The following is an 18,579-nucleotide window of genomic DNA, read 5'->3' as shown; positions in this document are numbered from 1 at the left end:
ACAGCAAGTATACACTATTCATAATTATTTTAAATGTAAATGGACTAAATTCCCCAATCAAAAAGCAGAATGATTGGAATAGATAAAAAGACACATTTGTTATGCTGTAGAAAGAAAGTCACTTCAGACTTATAAATAGAGATGATAATGAAGGGATGGAAACATGATATGAAAATTAAAGCTAAAAGAAAATGGAGGTCTGCACTTACCAGACAAAATAAATATTAAAGTGATGATTGCAATAAGAAACCAAGTGACATTACATAATGATTTAAATAAAAAGGGTAATCCAGGAAACAGATATCACGCTTACACATCCAACATGAGAACACCTAAATATATAAAGTAAATAATAACATAACTTAATAAAGTAATAATAAAAAATAGTATGGAACTTCTATATGCTACCGTCACGAATAGAAAGATCATTCATACAGAAAATCAATGAAGAAGTATCAACCTTAAATGACAAATTACACCAAATGGACTTAACAGATATATGCAGAACATTTTATTCAATAGTAACAGCCACATTCTTCTCAAGCACACATGGAATATTCTCTAGGACAAATCATACATTAGGTCACAAAATAAGTCTTAATAAATTTAGGAAGACTGAAATACCAGTCACCTTTTCAACCACAATTTTTTGAAATTAGAAATTAATTATAAGAAGATAACTGTAAAACTCACAAACGTAAACTACTATAACTGATGGGTCAAGGAAAAAAAAAATTAAAAAAATTCATGCAAATAAAAAAAGAAATGCAACATACCAGCTTATGAGATGAAGCAAAAGCAGTTCTAAGTCGTTACCCATGGTAATAACAGCCTATCTCAAGAAACAAGAACATTGAAAAGAACCTAACTTCACATCTCCAGGAACTAGAAAAAGAACCACCGAGGAAGCCTAAAGTTAGTAAAAAGAAAGGAAATAAAAATCAAAGCAGAAATACAGACTTAAAAAAAAAGTACATTATATTAAGAACTGGTTTTTGGTAAAGATAAATACAAGTGGCAAACCATTACCTAGACTTGGCAAAAAACAGGACTCAAAATCAGAAATTAAAGAGATGTTACAAAAGACCCTACTGTAATAAAAGGGAATGTAAATATACTGTAAAAATTTAAATACCAACAAATTAGGAAAAATTTTTTAAAAATCTAGAAACAGAACTAAGACTAAGTTTTTAAAATTAAAAATGGAGGGCCTCCCCTGGTGGCACAGGCGGTTGAGTGCCATGCTGTGAAGTTGACCGCAGTCTCTACAGTGCGGGTTCCATCCGGGCCTTCAGCGAGAATCCCACATGGCGAGCAGACCTCTCCTTTCTTGCCTGCTGCTCCCCTCAGCAGTGTATTTCAGTCAGTCTGCCTGTTCTGTTCCCCACTCTGTCTCTGGTGAATCCTCTTACCCTCCCGCGCATCTGGCCTGTACCCCGGTTCTTGTATAAAATAAATCTTTAAAAAAATTAGAAATGGATCAATCATATATTCCAGCAATTATACTCTTCTGGGCATTTTCCCAAAAGAAATGATTGTAGGAAATTGTAGAGATAAAAGCACTCCCTAGTTTACTGCAACATTATTCTCAACAGCCAAAATATGAAAACAACCTAAGTTTCTATTGATGGGTGAATAAAGAAAATAAGGTACATACCCATGATGGATTATTATGCAGTCATTAAAATGAAAGAAATCTTGCCATTTGGGACAAAGGGATAGATCTTGGGGGTATTGTGGTAAGTGAAGTAAATTAGACAGTGTGACAAATGTAATGATTTTGTGGACTCTAAAGAATGTAAAACAAGAAAACTAAGCACACAGATACAAAGAATGAATTGGTATAGCTAGTTGTGGGTGTGTTTGCATGTAAAATGGGTAAAAGGGGTCAAAAAGTACTTCCATTTATGAAATACTCATGGGTGCATAATATACAGTATTATGGTATTATATTTATGGCATAATATATACATTATATAGTATACATAGTGATACATGGTATAATATGATATATAATAATTTATAGTTAATCTATAGCATATTCTATAATATATAGTATATAGCTAATATATTAATGCATATATTTAACATAAATATAATATATAAATATAAATTTAATATATAGCTAATATAAACTGTATATTATATAATATATACTGTACATTAACTATTAACTATTATCACATATATATGCACAATTAAAAATTAAGGAAGTAAGTTTTCAAAGTTCTCACCACAAGAAAAAATGCCATAACTATTAATGTTGAAATATGTAAAGCCAATGTTTTGGGATAAACATTTTGTAGTAAGTACAAATACCAAATCATCACGGTGGACACCTGAAATTAATGTGTAATATGTCAATTAAGTTCCAATAAACTCACACCCACACTTCTGAACTTTCATATAGGCATGTATGTTGACTGTGCTAATGTCTTAATTTGTCTATGTATTCAGCCAGACCATGTGTTAGACACTGGAAATGAAGAACTGTGATTCAAATTTGAATTTCCATGAACAATCTGTTTAGAAATAAAGGTGCAAAATTTGCATGAGGAATTAAAAAACAAAACTAAATATAGTCACAAACAGGAGCACAAGGAATCATGGGAGTCCAAAAGGATAGCTCCCATAAACTTCCTGGGAATGGAAGCAGGGGAAACCCTTCCTGAACCAGGAAACACTGGGTCTTCACCCAAGAAGCTGTTTCAGGACATGCTAGGTATACTACATAATTATGAAAATTCTCTGGCCTCCCCTTAAGGAGTTGATAGGGGGAGAGAGGACCAGAAAAGACTGTATGCAGAAGGACACCAGCATGGTAACATTTACCTTTTAACATGATGGCTGATGGCTCTGAGCAGAACAGATATCAAGTGTATAAATCAAGACAAAATAATAACTACCAGATATGGTAGAAAGCTAGAGAAAATAAAAAAAGAATGAGAAATCCATAGGAGGTTATTAGGAACTGATGATTTAGCAATGTATTAAAAGTATTTTTGTTGGTGAGGATGTGGAGAAAAAGGAACTCTCCTACACTGGTGGTGGGAGTGCAAACTGGTCCAACCACTATGGAGAGCTGTGTGGAGATTCCTCAACCTACTAAAGATAGAGCTTCCACATGATCCAGCAATTCCACTCCTAGGTATTTACCCAAAGGACACAGAAACATTAATTCAAAAGGGCACCTGCACCCCTATGTTTATAGCAGCACTATTTACAATAGCTAAACTATGGAAACAACCCAAATGCCCAAAAACAGATGAGTGGATCAAGAAGATGTGGTACATATACACAATGGAATACTACTCAGCAATCAAAAAAATAAACTCAGGCAATTTGCAGCAACATGGATGAAGCTAGAAGGGATCATGCTCAACGAAATACACCAGAAAGAAAAAGAAAAATACCGGATGGTCTCACTCATAGCAGGGCGGGGAGAGAAGGGACTGGGGTCAAAATAAGTGGGGGTGCAATTTTATGGGGAATATAACCAAGATGAAAATGCACACATTGTGCAAAAATGAAAAATGATGTAAGAAATATATAAAATATGAAAAAGTATTTTTGAATATTATTTCAGGTTCCATTCTAAGAAGTATAGATTCAGTTGAAAAATATAAAAGAAAATTTTCTCTTTCTTGAGACTTTTATTTAATGGTGGCAAAAAGATTAATAAGCAGTATTTTTAAGAGAATGTATTATATGTCAAGTTTCTTCTCTAGTGATTAAATACTAGGAAGGAAAATAAAGACTGGTAGTGTGAATAGAAGTCATGAGGTGGATTGATTAGAATAATTAGAGAAAGACATAATATGAGCAGAGAATAGAAGGAAAAGAAGGATGAAGACAAGGTAAAGGAGAGAATATAATATAGTGTGGTAGGGTATGGGGATTTTTTTTTAGTTCTTTCTTTGACAAAATAATCACTGGGATAAGAGACATTGTTGGAAGTAAACCACCTCAATTATCTTAACTTTGGCACATGCTGTGTTGTTGTCTGAACTATGTAATTCCAGACTACCCTCTGGCCTGTTTTCATAGGGTGGGAAACACATCATGTGCTTTGGCCATTAGGAAGTGATGGGGATTAATAGAAACCAAAAATTGCTGACAGATACAAATTCCATTTTGGAAGGCTGTTTTTTCAGTTCCAATTTTAGTTCTCACAGCGGTGTATGAAGCCAAGCTTATTTGGCTAAGATTATATGGGGTTTGGGCCCCCCAGGTTGAGCACTGCACGTGAAGCTGTCCACAGCCTCTGCAGTGTGGGTTTGATTCCCAGCCGGCCAGGCAGAAACCCACATGGTGAGGCAGACCACTCCGGCCTTGCCTGCTGCTCCCCTAATCAGTGTCTTCAGTCTGTCTGCCTGAACTGCTTCCCACTCTGTCTCTAGTGGATCCTGTCGCCCTCCCGTGCCTCTAGCCTGTACCCCAGTTCTTGTATAAATAAAATAAACTTAAAAAAAAGATTATCTGGGGTTCAAATCATCCATAAATTCAGTAGAATAGAGAATTCTGAATTTACTAAATTGTGTTGCCCATAGTGGTTAAGTAACACCAGGGGCCATATAAACACCTTAACATGAGAAACAATTATCCTCTTACTAAGGTTTCTCCCATATCATCCTGGAAATCCCTTTTCTCTCTTCCAAGTGCAGATGAAAGAAATAACATGAAGAATTTACAAGGGTGACACATTTACTATTATTAGGAGAACAAGTCTGAGGTCACTGCTTTGTGCCTCAGTTCATCCACAGTGAAAGTACAATTCTTAGTAATGAGTTAACCCATGAACAGAAGAACAAAAACAAAAACATGTCTTTATTAGTGACCATTCAAAGTTTTTGTTTTTCTTTGATTGATGGGTTTTTGTCTTATGGCTACAGATGATAAAATGGGAATTGTCACTTCTTTAAAAACCTTTCTTGAAAAATGTACTATAAAATAGCAAAAGACAAGTACTGTAAAAAGCTATGAGTGCACCATGGTAAATCTTGATCAAATCGAGATTGTTCTGCAAATTCAGTTCAGTTTTCAATGCCCCTCTTCTTTGAAGATATTTTCTAATCTGAAATTTCTAAGTAAAAAAGCATAAACCCATGAAAAGTAGTAGTAAATGGTAATAGTATCTTTCTAAAAATATGGAATTTGGAATGATCAGTTCTATCTCTAAATTATACCTTAATTGCTATCACCCTAGTAAACTAAAGCCATATCTATACTGCCTATTGATATAGTCTCTCAATGGTATCCTTGATTTCAAAGGAGTCATCTATGCACATCAGTAAAAAGTGATGTATTAAAAATATAAATTAGATCATATTACCTGCCCCTCGTCCTACCTGCTAATTGCATTAAAATTAGATAGACTCTTTGCTATGTCCCATAAAGATCCTGCCAACTTTATCAAACTCACATAAATGCCAACTCTCTCCTCATTCCCTACATTCAAATTATAGAGCATCCTTAGGATTTTGACAGAACTTCTTTCCTGTCCTATATCCTCTGAAAATTTCTTATACCACTATCTGAAGAGACCTTGTATGTGATTTTCATGTGACTGCCTTTTCAATCTTCACATCTCACGATTTTTTCCACTTCAGTGAGAATTTTCCTAAAATTGAAAGATTTTCTATTCAGCTTTTCTATTCAGCATTCTAAGAGCTAATCAAAACTTGAAATTCTGTGGTTTTATTTCTATATCCCACTAGAAAATAAACTGCATAATTTCCTGATTGTCCCATAATTGTACACCAATTCATAAAAGAGGAATAGATACATAGCAGGTGTTCAGTGTATAGGTTCTGATCAAATGAATGAACAAACCAGTATATAGGTAACATCAGCATCCACATGGCATAAGTCATTCTTCCTTCCCTTTTTGTAACAACTAATTAGACATGCATAAGTAAACAAAAATGTCTGTGTCATAGGAAGGACACGGGAACTTTCTAATCTACCTATGCATCCAAAAATGAATAGATAGAACTTTGATGGTGGTGCTAGCCAAGATAATCAGAGAGATGGCCCTAACCCCCACTCACTGTGCTCCAGAAAGAAATAACCAGAGTACAAACTAGGCAGATACCACTGAATTAGTTGGTGAAAAGAATTAGCACAAGTATCAACTGTTGAAGGGGAAGTCCAACGTACCATTTGGGGGCAGGACAACAGAGAATAGCTTGATGCACAGGAGAGAGAGGAAATTGCCAAGGCAGGCATCCTCCCCAGGCCTTTTTTTTTTTTGTTGTTGTTGTTGTTGTTTGTTTGTTTTACTTTTGCAACAGCAGACACAGAAAGCAGAAACCTCTCCCAAGGAAGAATTAAAAAATAAGAGTGGTGAGTGATAATCTTCTATACTAGTTGTGAAGGCCTGTTGGGGAAACCTATTTCTTTCCAGTAGCACAGAGATTCATTTCTGAGGAAATAATGCCATAATGGGGAGGAAGGAGAACAAAGGGAAGAAGATGAAAATATCAAAGGGTATTAAAGGAATGTATTTACTGTTTCCTGCCTCAGAATGTCAGCAGGAAATCCACACATAATCTTTAGGGTACTCAATAATCTTTCAAGGCTCATAGGTACTCCAAGAACACCCACAGCATGTTGAGACTGTAGCTCTCCCTACTCAGTTGTGGCCTTCTAGTGCTTAGTCTTAATGCATTCATGAGAGAGCCCATAGTTAGAAAATGTGCTCAGGTAACAGACCAAGGTAAACTGACAAGAGAAAAATAACCAACAGGAACTATCACACCACTGACTGAAATATATAGAAATGGCTTCTAATAGCCTGTTGAGTTGTAATGACCAAAGAACACAAACTCTTTATTTAGGAGGCATCTGCTACTCTAAATAGTATATATAAAAGTACATACCAACAAATATTATAAAAAATATCAAGGAAATATGGTATCACAAAAAAGAAAATAATTCTCTATCAACCAAACTCATAGCATGGATATTTTGCTCTCACCCCCAAAAAATTCAAAATAACCAAAAAAATTCAATGAAATACAAGAAAACTCAAATATTATTCAAAAATGAAACTAATAATGATAAGTAGTTCTTTACCAAAGAGATCAAAAGGTTAAAGAAGAACCAAACAGAAATTCTAGACCTGAAGAATTTAATGAATAAGAAATAAGCAAAATGGTTAACAGTATAGATGGAAGAAAGAGGACCTGGAGAATAGAAACATAGTGATAATTCAGTTAAATGAAACTCTACAGGAGATGTTGTATTTGATGAGAAAGGCAAAATATAAGAATTACTATACCAGGAGTAGAGAGGGAGAAGGAGGCAAAACTTAAATAGTTAGAACTTCTCGAAGCTATGGAATGACTTGGAAATATAAGCTCACAAAGCTAATACAACACCCTTTTATCTCAATGTTAAAAGGCTTCTCTAGGGCATATTATAAAGAAATTGACAAAAATATCAGTGATAAAAAAATCACAAAGGCAGCCAGAGGAAAAAAGAAAGTAACCTACAAAGGAAACCCCATTAAGCTATTAGTGAATTTCTTAGCACAAATTCTTTAGGACAGGAGCAGCGGAATTAACATATTCAAAGTGTTGAAAGATGTAAATTGTCAGCCAAGAATATGTTATCAGTCAGAGTCATCCTTCAGATATGAAGGACAAAGTCTTTTTCCAGGCAAACAAAATCTGAGAGAGTTTACCACCAGGAGTCCTACCTTGCAAGTAATACTGAAAGGAATTCAAGATGAAATAGAAAGATGATAAACAGATATAAAAACAAAAAAGTATAAAGCACTCTGGAAAAGATGACAAATAGAACTAGAAAACATATTAATTAAAATGGTGTTAGCCACTTGATTATAAAGTTTAGAGGAAAGAGTATTAAAAAATAAAAAAAAATACATGAACCACCTATATTTTGGTAATGAATATACTATGTAAAAAGAGGTAAATTGTGACATCAAAGTATAAAAAGGGGAAAATTTTGTAGGTAAGTTCAATTACAATCAGCATAAAGTGTAGCAATTTATCTGTGAGGTATTTTATGTAAGCTTGATAGTAAGCACAAATCAAAACTCTAGTATAGATTCACAAAACGTAAAAAATGTGGATAGAGCATACCTCCACACTACAAAAATACACTACTTTACAAAGGCAGGCAGTGAAGGGGAAAATAAACAATGTAAATACAAAACAACCAGTAAACAAAGAAAATATCAGTAGTAAGTCCTATATCAATAATTCCTCTATATAAAAATAGACTGCACTTGCAAACCAAAAGGCAAAGAGCAGTTGAATGCATAAGAAATCAACACTGCACTGTTGGTGGGAGTGCAAACTGGTCCAACCACTACGGAGAGCTGTGTGGAGATTTCTGGACCTACTAAACATAGAGCTTCCATATGATCCAGCCATTCCACTCCTAGGTATTTACCCAAAGGACACAGAAACATCAACTCCAAAGAGCACCTGCACCCCTATGTTTATAGCAACACTGTTTACAATAGCTAAGCTTTGGAATCAACCTAACTGCCCCAAAATAGATGACTGGATCAAGAAGATGTGGTACATATACACCATGGAACATTACTTAGCATTCAAAAAAGATAAACACATGCAATTTGCAGCAACATGGATGGCGCTGGATGGTATCATGCTCAGCGAAATAAGCCAGAAAGAAAAAGAAAAATATCGGATGGTCTCACTCATAGCAGGAATCTAGAAAACTTAAATAAGGGACCAGGAAAAGGAATATCTATAAGAAAGTGAAAATCATAATCAACAAACAACTATGAACCAGAGACACTGTATGAGGGGAGGGGGGCAGGGGGAGGGATTGGGGTCAAAATAAAGGGGTTGCAATTAATTGGGGAATATAAAAATAAAAAAATTAAAATAAAAAATAAAAAATAAATTATATATCATGTAAAAAAAACAGGTGATTTTTTATTAGCTTTAATTAATAAAAAAATCCAGTTTCTTTACATATAAAAAACAAAAAACATAGAATTATGCACTGCCTACAGGAGACTCATCTAAGCTTTAAAGATGCACATAGGCTCAACATGAAAGGGTAGACAAAGACATTCCATGCAGATAGAAACCAAAATGAAAACTTAAGATTGAAATAATTTTAATTATCTTTTCTGATCATAGCAACATTAAACTAGAAAACAAAAGGAAAACTGTATAAACAACACACTTTGGAATAACCAAAGTGCCAAGAAATCAGAAGGAAAAAGTATTTGAAAGCTAATGAAAAATGAAGAAAATTTATCAATCCTATGGGATGCTACAAAATCAGTCATGAAAAGAAAGGTTATTGTGATAAATGCAAGTATTAAGAGCTACAGACATCTCAAACAGCAAGGAAGTGGAAAAAAAAAGTGAAAATTAGCAGAATAAAGGAAAAACCACTGGAAATAAATGAAATAGAGATCAGTAAAACAAAAGATAAAAATTAAGAACTTCTTTTTTAATATGTAAACTGTTGACAAATCTTTAGGTACAATATTTTAAAATACAGAGGACTAGAAAGATAGAAGTGGAACAGCAGATACTCTAAAAATAAATACAATCATAAGAAATTGGTATGAACAATTATATATCAACAAATTAGACTAATAATTGGATAAATTTCTAAAACACACAACCAATTAGCTCTGAATCAGGAAGTAACAGAAAATCTGAACAGGGCCTCCCTGGTGGAGCAGTGGGTTGAGCACAGCACTGTGAGGCTGTCCATCGCTTCTGTAGCTCAGGTTCGATTCCTGGCTGGCCAGGGGGATTCCCACACAGTGCGGCAGACCTCTCCTGTATCACCTGTGGCTCCCCTCAGCAGTGCTTTCGGTCTTTCTGCCTGTTCTGTTCCATACTCTGTCTCTGGTGAGTCCTCTCACCCTCCCTGTGCCTATGGCCTGTATCACAGCTATTGTATAAATAAAAAAAATGATTTTTTTTTTTTAAATCTGAACAGACCAATCACAGAGATTGCATCAACAATCTAACACTAAACACAGAATACTTGAGGACCACATAGTTTTCCTGGTAAATTATACCAAGTATTTAAAGAGCTAACACCAATTTCTCTCAAACTTCTCCATAAAAACTGAGGAAGGAACACTTCCAAACTCATTCTGTATGGTTGGTATCATGCCACCACACCACAAAGTCAGACTACAAGGCTAGCACTACACCAATAAAAAGTCAGATAAAGACATTATAAGAAAACTATAGAACAATATTCATGAATATAGCTGCAAAAATTCTTTTCACAAGTATTGCCAAACCATATTGAGAAACTCATTAAAAGGATAAAGATGATAGTAACATGTGATTTATTTATAGGATTCAAGGATGGTTCAACATATGAAAATCAACAAATATAGCATATCACCTTAGCAGAATGAAAGATAAAATTTACATAATCACCAAAATATGCAGGAAGGGGCCTCCTTGATGGGGCAGGGTTTAAAGACACAGCTGTTAAGCTATTGCCAGCCACTGCAGCAGGAGTTCGATCCCCAGCCACCAGGGAGCTAATCCGCATGGTGCAGCAGACCTCTCCTGTCTCACCTGCTGCTCCCCTCAGCAGTATATTTCAGTCTGCCTATTCTGCTCCCCACTCTGTCTCTGGTGAATCCTCTTACACCCCCCCCCCAACCTCTCAGTTACACTCCATTTCTTATATAAATCTTTTTTAAAAAATGTGCAGGAAAAGCATTTGTCAAAATACAACATTGGTTCACACTATAAACCTTCAACAAATTGTGTATAGAAGAAATTAAGGGTCAAATACAAAAGACCCACAGTTAACACATTCAATGATGGAAAAAAATGGAAAGCTTTTACTCTAAGATTAGGAAACAGAATAAAGATACAATCTTACTCATTAGAGTACTAGAAATTCTAACTAGAGCAATTAGACAAGACAAAGAAATAAAAGGCACACAAATTGGAAAAGAGGATATAAGCTGTGATTATTTGCAGATAGTATGTTTTTCTGTGTATAAAACCAGAAAGACAAAAATGCTGGAACTAATCAATGATTTCAGCAAAGTTACAGGATATAAGATCAACATACAGAAATCTGTTACATATCTGTATAGTAATAAAACATCTAAGAAATACAATTATCCCATTCACAACAGCATGAAAAACATTAAAATATTTATGCATATATTTAACCAAGGAAGTAAAAAATCTAAAAACAATGATTTGGTTAAAGAAATTGCACATGAACAATGGCAAGATTTCTCATGTTTATGGATTGCAAGAAAGGATATTGTGAAAAATGTCCATACTACCCAAATTCATCAATAGCTTTAACATAATCCCTATCAAAATTTCAATGGCATCCTTCATAGAAATCCTAATATTTGCATGGAATCACAGAGGAGCCCTAATAGCTAATACAATCCTGAGAAAGAAAAATAAACCTGGTCATATAATACTTCCTAATTTCAAACTATACTACAAAGCTATAACAACCACAACAGCATGGTGTTGGTATAAAAAGAAAGACAAACACCAATGGAACACATTTAGTCAATTAATATTAAATACGGTCGCTAAAGCACCCAACAGTGCTCCAATAAATGTGTTGGGAAAACTGGATAAAAACATGTGACAATGCCAGTGAATCCTTTTCTTACCACTCACAAAAATTAACTTAAAATGGACCAAATACTTAAAACATAAAACCTAGTGACATTATAAAACCTCTAGAAAAAAAGTTAGGAATAAGGTTCTTAACATTACTCTTGGCAATTATTTTGAAAGATACAAAAAGTACCATCAACAAGAGCAAAAATTGAACAAATGGGCCTACAAACACAAAAGCTTATCAGAGCAAAAGTAACAATAAAATGAAACGGCAAACTTCAAAATGGGAAAAAAAAATTGCAGACCATGCATCAGATAAAAGACTATGACCCGAAATCTATGGAAAATGCATACTTCTCAATAAAAACAACAAACAACAAAAAATGTTTGGCTGATAGTGCTCAGTTGTCACATAGATATCAGGACAGAAAGTCAACTAAAGTTACTTAGTGCCCCAGTTGATTTATTTACACTTGCATTAAATAATTATTTATTATTGTGTCCTACAGTACTTTTATCTCAAAATGAACTGGCTTTGGGGGGAAAATAGAGGTCTAAAATTTTACGGTATCAATATCTATTCTTTTCCCCTTTAGCAGCAACTTATACAATCACATTTTTAATATCTTTGTTTTTCATCAGAATGAGTTCTGTTTCAGCATATGATGGGGCATAGGGAAACTTTAGGGATAAATATCTTTGGTAATCTTGATTGAGTTTAAATCTGATGTTGTTCATAGTATCAGTGAACCACTATCTGAAATTCTGTATGTAATATATTACTTTGATGATATGGAATCTTATGGAAAAAATAGCTAATTTTTTTAACCCCAGAAAGGAAAGTTACATTCTGCAAATAGAATGTGGCTTACTTTCCTGTTGAACACCAATCACTATTTTTTTGTGGCCTAAAAATTCAAATGCTACATAGAAACTCCATAGTGCCAATAGTTCAGTATGAATTTTCATCTGGATGTTATGAACAAATGTTATTAGTACACTTGTCATTCTCCATGTATTATTGTTAATGTGACAGTCTCATAGTACTGTGTTAATTTCTACCTTAATATTTAAAATTGCTATTAAACAAACATTTTGATTTGATCCTCCCTAGTTGCAAAATCTCAAAAAATAGAAGAACTAAATAAGCACTTTCCCCCAAGAAGAAATCCAAACAGCCAACAGGTCATGAAAAATGCTCAAGATCACTAGTTTTATCAGGGAAATGCAAGTCAAAAGCACAATGAGGTATTACCACCTATTTGTTAGAATGACTATCGTTAAGACAAAATGGTAGTAAGTGTTGATGAGGATGTGGAAAAGGGATTCCCTTGTTCACTATTGTGGAACTGTAAATTGGTTTAGCCAGAATGCAAAACAATATGGAGGCACCTCAAAAAAGTTAAAAGAGCTCTAACATATGATCTACAAATTCCACTTCTGGGTATATACCCAAAGGAAATGAAAACTGGGTATTGAAGAGATATCTACACTTCCAGTTTATTACAGATTTATATAATATCCAAGATATGGAAACGAACTGCACACACACAGTAATAATTTTGAGCCATGAGAAAGGACATCCTGTCATTTGTGGCACTCTGGATGGATTTGACAACATTATGCCAAGTGAGTAAAGTCTGAGAAGGACATAATGATATGTTCTAACTTATATGTGGATTCTGAAAACAGCCAAACTCATAAAAATGCAGTAAAACTGTGGGTAGAAGGGGATAGGGAACTGGAGAAATGGTACCTATAAACAACTTCTGTCCTAATTTGTAAGTAGTAATTAAATTCCAGAAATCTAATACAGTATATTGAGTGCATATAAAATGACAACATTTTATTATACTCAAACTTGCTAAGAGACTAGAATTTAATTATTCTACCCCTCTCCCCAAATGATAATTATGTACTGTGATAAAGATGCAAATTATGGCCATAATAGTAATCACTGCAATATATAAATGTATCAATATGGTCTACAATTAAAATTCATGCAATGTTATATAAAAAAATGTTTCAAGTTAAATAAAGAAACCGATACATATGTAAGAGCTGAAAAACAATTTAGAGTCAACCAGCTTTGACTTCCATAAAATAGCTGCATTACTTGCTAATGATATGTCTAATGTTTCTGAACATCAAATCACAATCTTTCAGACTAACTTGGGAAGTTGATAAAGAACAATGATGGCACTGATTTCTTAAAAACTATGAAATATTTTCATACAATGAAATGGGTATCCTCTTAAGATGGGCAAACATAGTGACAGTAAACAAGAACTATCATTTCTATCATATACCCAACTTGTATATTAGAACTAAATTCACTTTACCACTGCTGGTGTTAATGAGAGCTTATTAGAACATAAGATCTTGATGATGGAGACCAAAATGTATCATTTTTCCCCAGTTTGTCAGTCAAACGCAGATACACTTTCCACTATCTTGTAAAGTTGCAGACTTGCTCAGTCTTTTTAAAAAGATAATACAAAGAAAAATAAACAGCAGGAAATTCATAAGCTCAATTATAATCTTAGTCTCATCCTCCCCCATCAAATTTCGCCTTCATTCTTTTCTCTATTCACCCTGCTTTGAAATTCTCTGAAGCTTCAAAAAAAAAAAAAAGGCGTATCCTTGATTAACATCTCACAAAACTCTCCCAGATCGCCTGATTTCTTTTCTACAATTTCAGTTTATTAATTTAAGCATACTTTCACACTGTATTGCAAAATATTAAAATCATCTTTTGTCAGTTACTTTAGGAGAAATGCAAGGACTGTTATCTTGTCATTTCTGTTGGGTTTTGGTATTCTTAGTGAAAAGTACAGCCAAGTGAGATAGAGTGGCCAAGTGGCCAAAGGTGAAGTAGAGAGAGGTGAATTAAGAAGCCAAAACAATCTCATTCCAGATAACAAGTGAGCTAAGGATATGTGCAGTCCACATGAGCATGTTTTATGAGAGGCAGTATATTATTGACAAAAGAGCTAAAATAATTTTTAAAGGATAAAGCTGCTAACTCTAGGCCATGGGCAAACCTCCTGGAGTGTGTGTCAGTGTTTTTATCTGTGACGCCACATTCATCTCCTTACCAGATCTGCTGCAGTGGGAGGGGTCCACAGGTCTTCCATTTTTATCAGAGCAGGCTATTGCTCGAAAGCGTGTTCCTTCTCCACATTCTTTGCTGTCTCTTTGCACTGGTAATCCTCGCTTAAGTTCCCTTCTGCCTTCAGGAAGGATGCAGTCAGACCAGTTTCCATAAGGTTGAGATATAAACTCATCACAAGGACATGGCTGTGTTTCCACCAGAGGGTACAGGTCAGTATCTTGGCATTTCTCCTTCTTCCTGCTCTTCCCTGTTCCATAGAAGACATTGATGTGTTCATTTTTCAACTGTCTTATCAAAAGCCATACTTTGTATTCACAAGCTCATAGAACATTAGATCTTAACTAAAATAAAGCCTTTCTCTCCTCTTTTTTTTTTTTTTTTTTTGCCACAGAAGTAAATTCTAAGACAAAGGAGCCATGTGCCATGGCAACTGTAAAATGTAAGTGAAAAAGAAAATGGCTTCAAGTTGAAGTGTACTACTAAATATTTTAATGTTTGTTATACTGGCTCAACAGCTAGAAAATTCTTCTAAATATTATTTTCCCTATAACTTGTTGTTGATAAAAACAGATCACCTTGTCTCTATTTTCCCTGAAATTAATGGTTGCCAGAGAAACCAACAAAATGTTGGTTCTCTACCTCTCTTTCAGTATATTATTTAAAAAAGAAATTTATTTACTCAAAGTGATATCCTTCTATGCAATATCCCAAGAGTAAGGCTGGGGGTGACCTGAGGTATAGTGAGCAAAGTGAAACTTATTTTGGTCCTTGTCATCAGACTGTTCATGAAAGCTGACATAATCAATAAAATGAAATGATGCTCAAATTGTGTCAGGTAATTTGATCTGAGAATAAGCTATGGCTCCCATTTTAGGGAATCTTTTAAAATACAATATTCTAAAATATGGCTTTACCAGTCAACTTTGATGGATCTTTTAGTTGTGATCTTATCGTTGACAAAAGATAATGAAGTCTCATTTTCCATAGCCATGAGTACCATGTAGTAGATTCTAAATCAGATTATAACTTGATTCAAATTTGCAGCCAACACACACACTCTAGATTACTGAAAATTTTCTTAGATCTATCTAATAATTCCACTTTTTGTCTCCTCATTAGCAGGCCATTAGAGTCTTGCACGTGTGTGACAAAATAAGCACCCTTATTGGTCTGTTTCCAGCCTGATGGCTTTTTTGAAAAATGTTTGCTAAAAGATCATGCCTGGGCTCCTTTCTCATTGTCACCTGGCTTACATTACACACAGTAGTTCAACAATTATGTCCTGGATGAATGAGTCTATGACCTGCCATGGTGGCTAAAATGAATAAAGATTTCTGCAGGATCTAAAACAATCTTTCAAGTGCTTGAGTAACACATATGTCCCATGGGGAGGATGGAGTCACTTTCTTCTACAATTAGAAGCACTTACTGTGGGAAGTTTAAGAAAGACTATCATGGCTAACAATTTACTGGTTAAGAGATGTCAAGGGGTGGTGATTGTGCCCCTCCTATTAGCATATATGCATAATTCTCTGGTGCCTCCCAAAATTCTATACACCACTTACTGATGTCTCAATATCTTCAATTTTCATTGTCTTCTCAACTGACTGAACTCTAAATTCTGGGTGTACCTAGTCTTTAAAACAGCTTTGTGTTTGCTAAAGTAATAAAACCCTTCAAGCATGATGTTTTACTCCTTATCTTTCAGACTTGATCATTCAATGGCAGTGCAGGGTGTTGATTACACCAGCAATCTTGAAATTCCTTTCAAGTTCCATCATGCCCAATCTTTTTGTACATCACCTCATCATCCCTATGGTCACATCTTATTTATTGATTTATTCATCCACTCTCTCTTAACTCTCTGTTCTCAGGACACTTCTCCAGGCACTCTTTTCTTATTCTACATTTACCCACACGCAGAATTTGTATAAGAATCATTATATCTTAAATCATACTTGTCATCTTCCATCTAGACTTCATGCTCAAACTTCTGAGCCACAGACAAGAAACCTAGATCAAAATATCAATGGACCTAATTTTGGCAAAACCCATACTCCTTCTCTTCACATCAGACTTTCACCTAAATTTCCCAATTATACCAACAAAACTGAGTCAAAATGGTAATGCCACACTTCAATCATTCTGTATCTGCTCCGTAACAAAGATTTATCATTTCAGATCCCTAGGTAACTATGGAATCAATCTATAGTTTAGATGTTGATTGTAGCCACTCATATGTAGTTCAACTGTAAATAAATACAACAGCTTCTTCCAAGATCTTATCATCATTGCATATCATTCTCTTCAGTTTATTCTCCACACTACAGCCAGAACCAGCTTACAAAGATGGAAAAGTGATCATGTCATTCATCTACTCACCATAAACTCTTCATTCACCATAATTCACAGAATGACCTCTACAAAGCCCACTGTAGTCATAAAGGGCCCACAGAATCTGAGTGTATTAGTACCTGTCTCCTGCCTATGCGTTGCCACAGTGTATCTACCAAGATACAATCTGGTCACACTGAGCATCTTTCAGTTCCTGAAGTTACTCATTAGACTTCTGGTCTTTGCATGTTCTATTTCAGAAATTTTCACTTGCTCAACCATCGCTCCATAGTCTAGTTATTGCCTACCTGTCCTTCAGGTATACAAAAAAAAAAATAGATTATTCCCTATAGAGATCTACACTTGAACATACCTTACATCTCAGATCTGGAAAAGATGCTCTTCCCTACACACACAACATGTAGTAGACAGTTAATGACTCACCAAGGATGTTCACATCCTAATCTGAGCTACTTCACATGGCAAATTTGACTGTGTAGATGTGATTAAGATTATGAATTCTCAGATGAGATTATTTTGGATTATCTGAATCAGTCCAACCTAATCACATGGGTACTTAAATTCAGATAACCTTGTCTGGCTGAGTCCAATCTGAGGGAATAAGACTATGAGGTATGGGCAGAAAGAAGCACTGCTATTGGGTTTCAAAATGGAGGAAGGGAGCCAAGAACCAAGGAATGTTAGTTAATCAGCCTCTAGAAGCTGAAAAAGAAACTAGATTTCCACTTGAGTCTCCAGAAGGAAATTCAGTCCTCCAGTATATAATTTTCAGCATACTGTGAAACATGTATCTGACTCCAGACCTACAGAAATAAGGATATTTTGTGATGTTTAAGTCACCAAATTTGTGGTAATTTGTTACAGCACCAATAAGAAACTAAGAGAGAACCTTATATGTAGCAGGTACTACCTGGGTTGTATTTGTAGTCTCCCATTAGACTTAAATTAGGATCACATTACTTAGTCCCCCTGTAGTATTCCCAAGACCTGGCACACAGCCTGGGAGAAATCCACATGGTGTGGCAGATCTCTCCTGTCCCACCCGCTGCTCCCCTCAGCAGTGTATTTTGTCAGTCTGCTCTGTCTCTGGTGAATCCTCTCACCCTCCTGTACCTCTGGCCTGTACCCTGGTTCTTGTATAAATAAATAAATCTTAAAAAAAATACCATTAGCAAATCTTCGAGAAAAGGGAAAAAAAACTGACCATTCATTAAAATCTTTCCGTATAATGGAAATTCTCATCTCAAAAATAGTCGTATAATGACTTCTGAAGCTTTATGTATGAGCATGCGAACTAAGTTTCACAATGTTTCCCTCTGCATTTACAGTTCCTCCTGTCACATGCAATCTATGCCATCATACATTTTTTTCTATGAGAAATAAATGCTTTACCTTAGAAAGTTAAGACTGTTACATAACACAACATGCATAGATTTTTGAAAAACACAAAGCACAATTTATGTTTCTATGTTCATTTCACCTGCACTTATGAATGGGTTCCAATTTGCATGCAGAAAT

At 34.9% G+C, this 18,579-nt stretch overlaps 1 protein-coding gene across 4 annotated transcripts in view; it reads right to left on the bottom strand.

Annotated features, from left to right (window-relative positions):
• The window catches only part of THSD7B (thrombospondin type 1 domain containing 7B), a 1,502,545-nt gene that overhangs the window by 233,415 nt on the left and 1,250,551 nt on the right, over positions 1-18,579 (bottom strand). For all 4 annotated transcript variants that reach the window (XM_054699694.1, XM_054699696.1, XM_054699695.1 and 1 more), the window contains one exon: positions 14,690-14,953. In XM_054699694.1, the coding sequence (XP_054555669.1) occupies positions 14,690-14,953 (264 nt within the window). The remainder of the gene's footprint in view (positions 1-14,689; positions 14,954-18,579) is intronic.

The sequence above is a fragment of the Talpa occidentalis genome, unplaced genomic scaffold, assembly GCF_014898055.3.
Source record: "Talpa occidentalis isolate TD23 unplaced genomic scaffold, MPIMG_talOcc4v2.1 talOcc4.3, whole genome shotgun sequence".
In the NCBI taxonomy this organism is placed as follows: Eukaryota; Metazoa; Chordata; class Mammalia; order Eulipotyphla; family Talpidae; genus Talpa; species Talpa occidentalis.
This window is presented reverse-complemented; position numbering and strand designations above follow the sequence as displayed.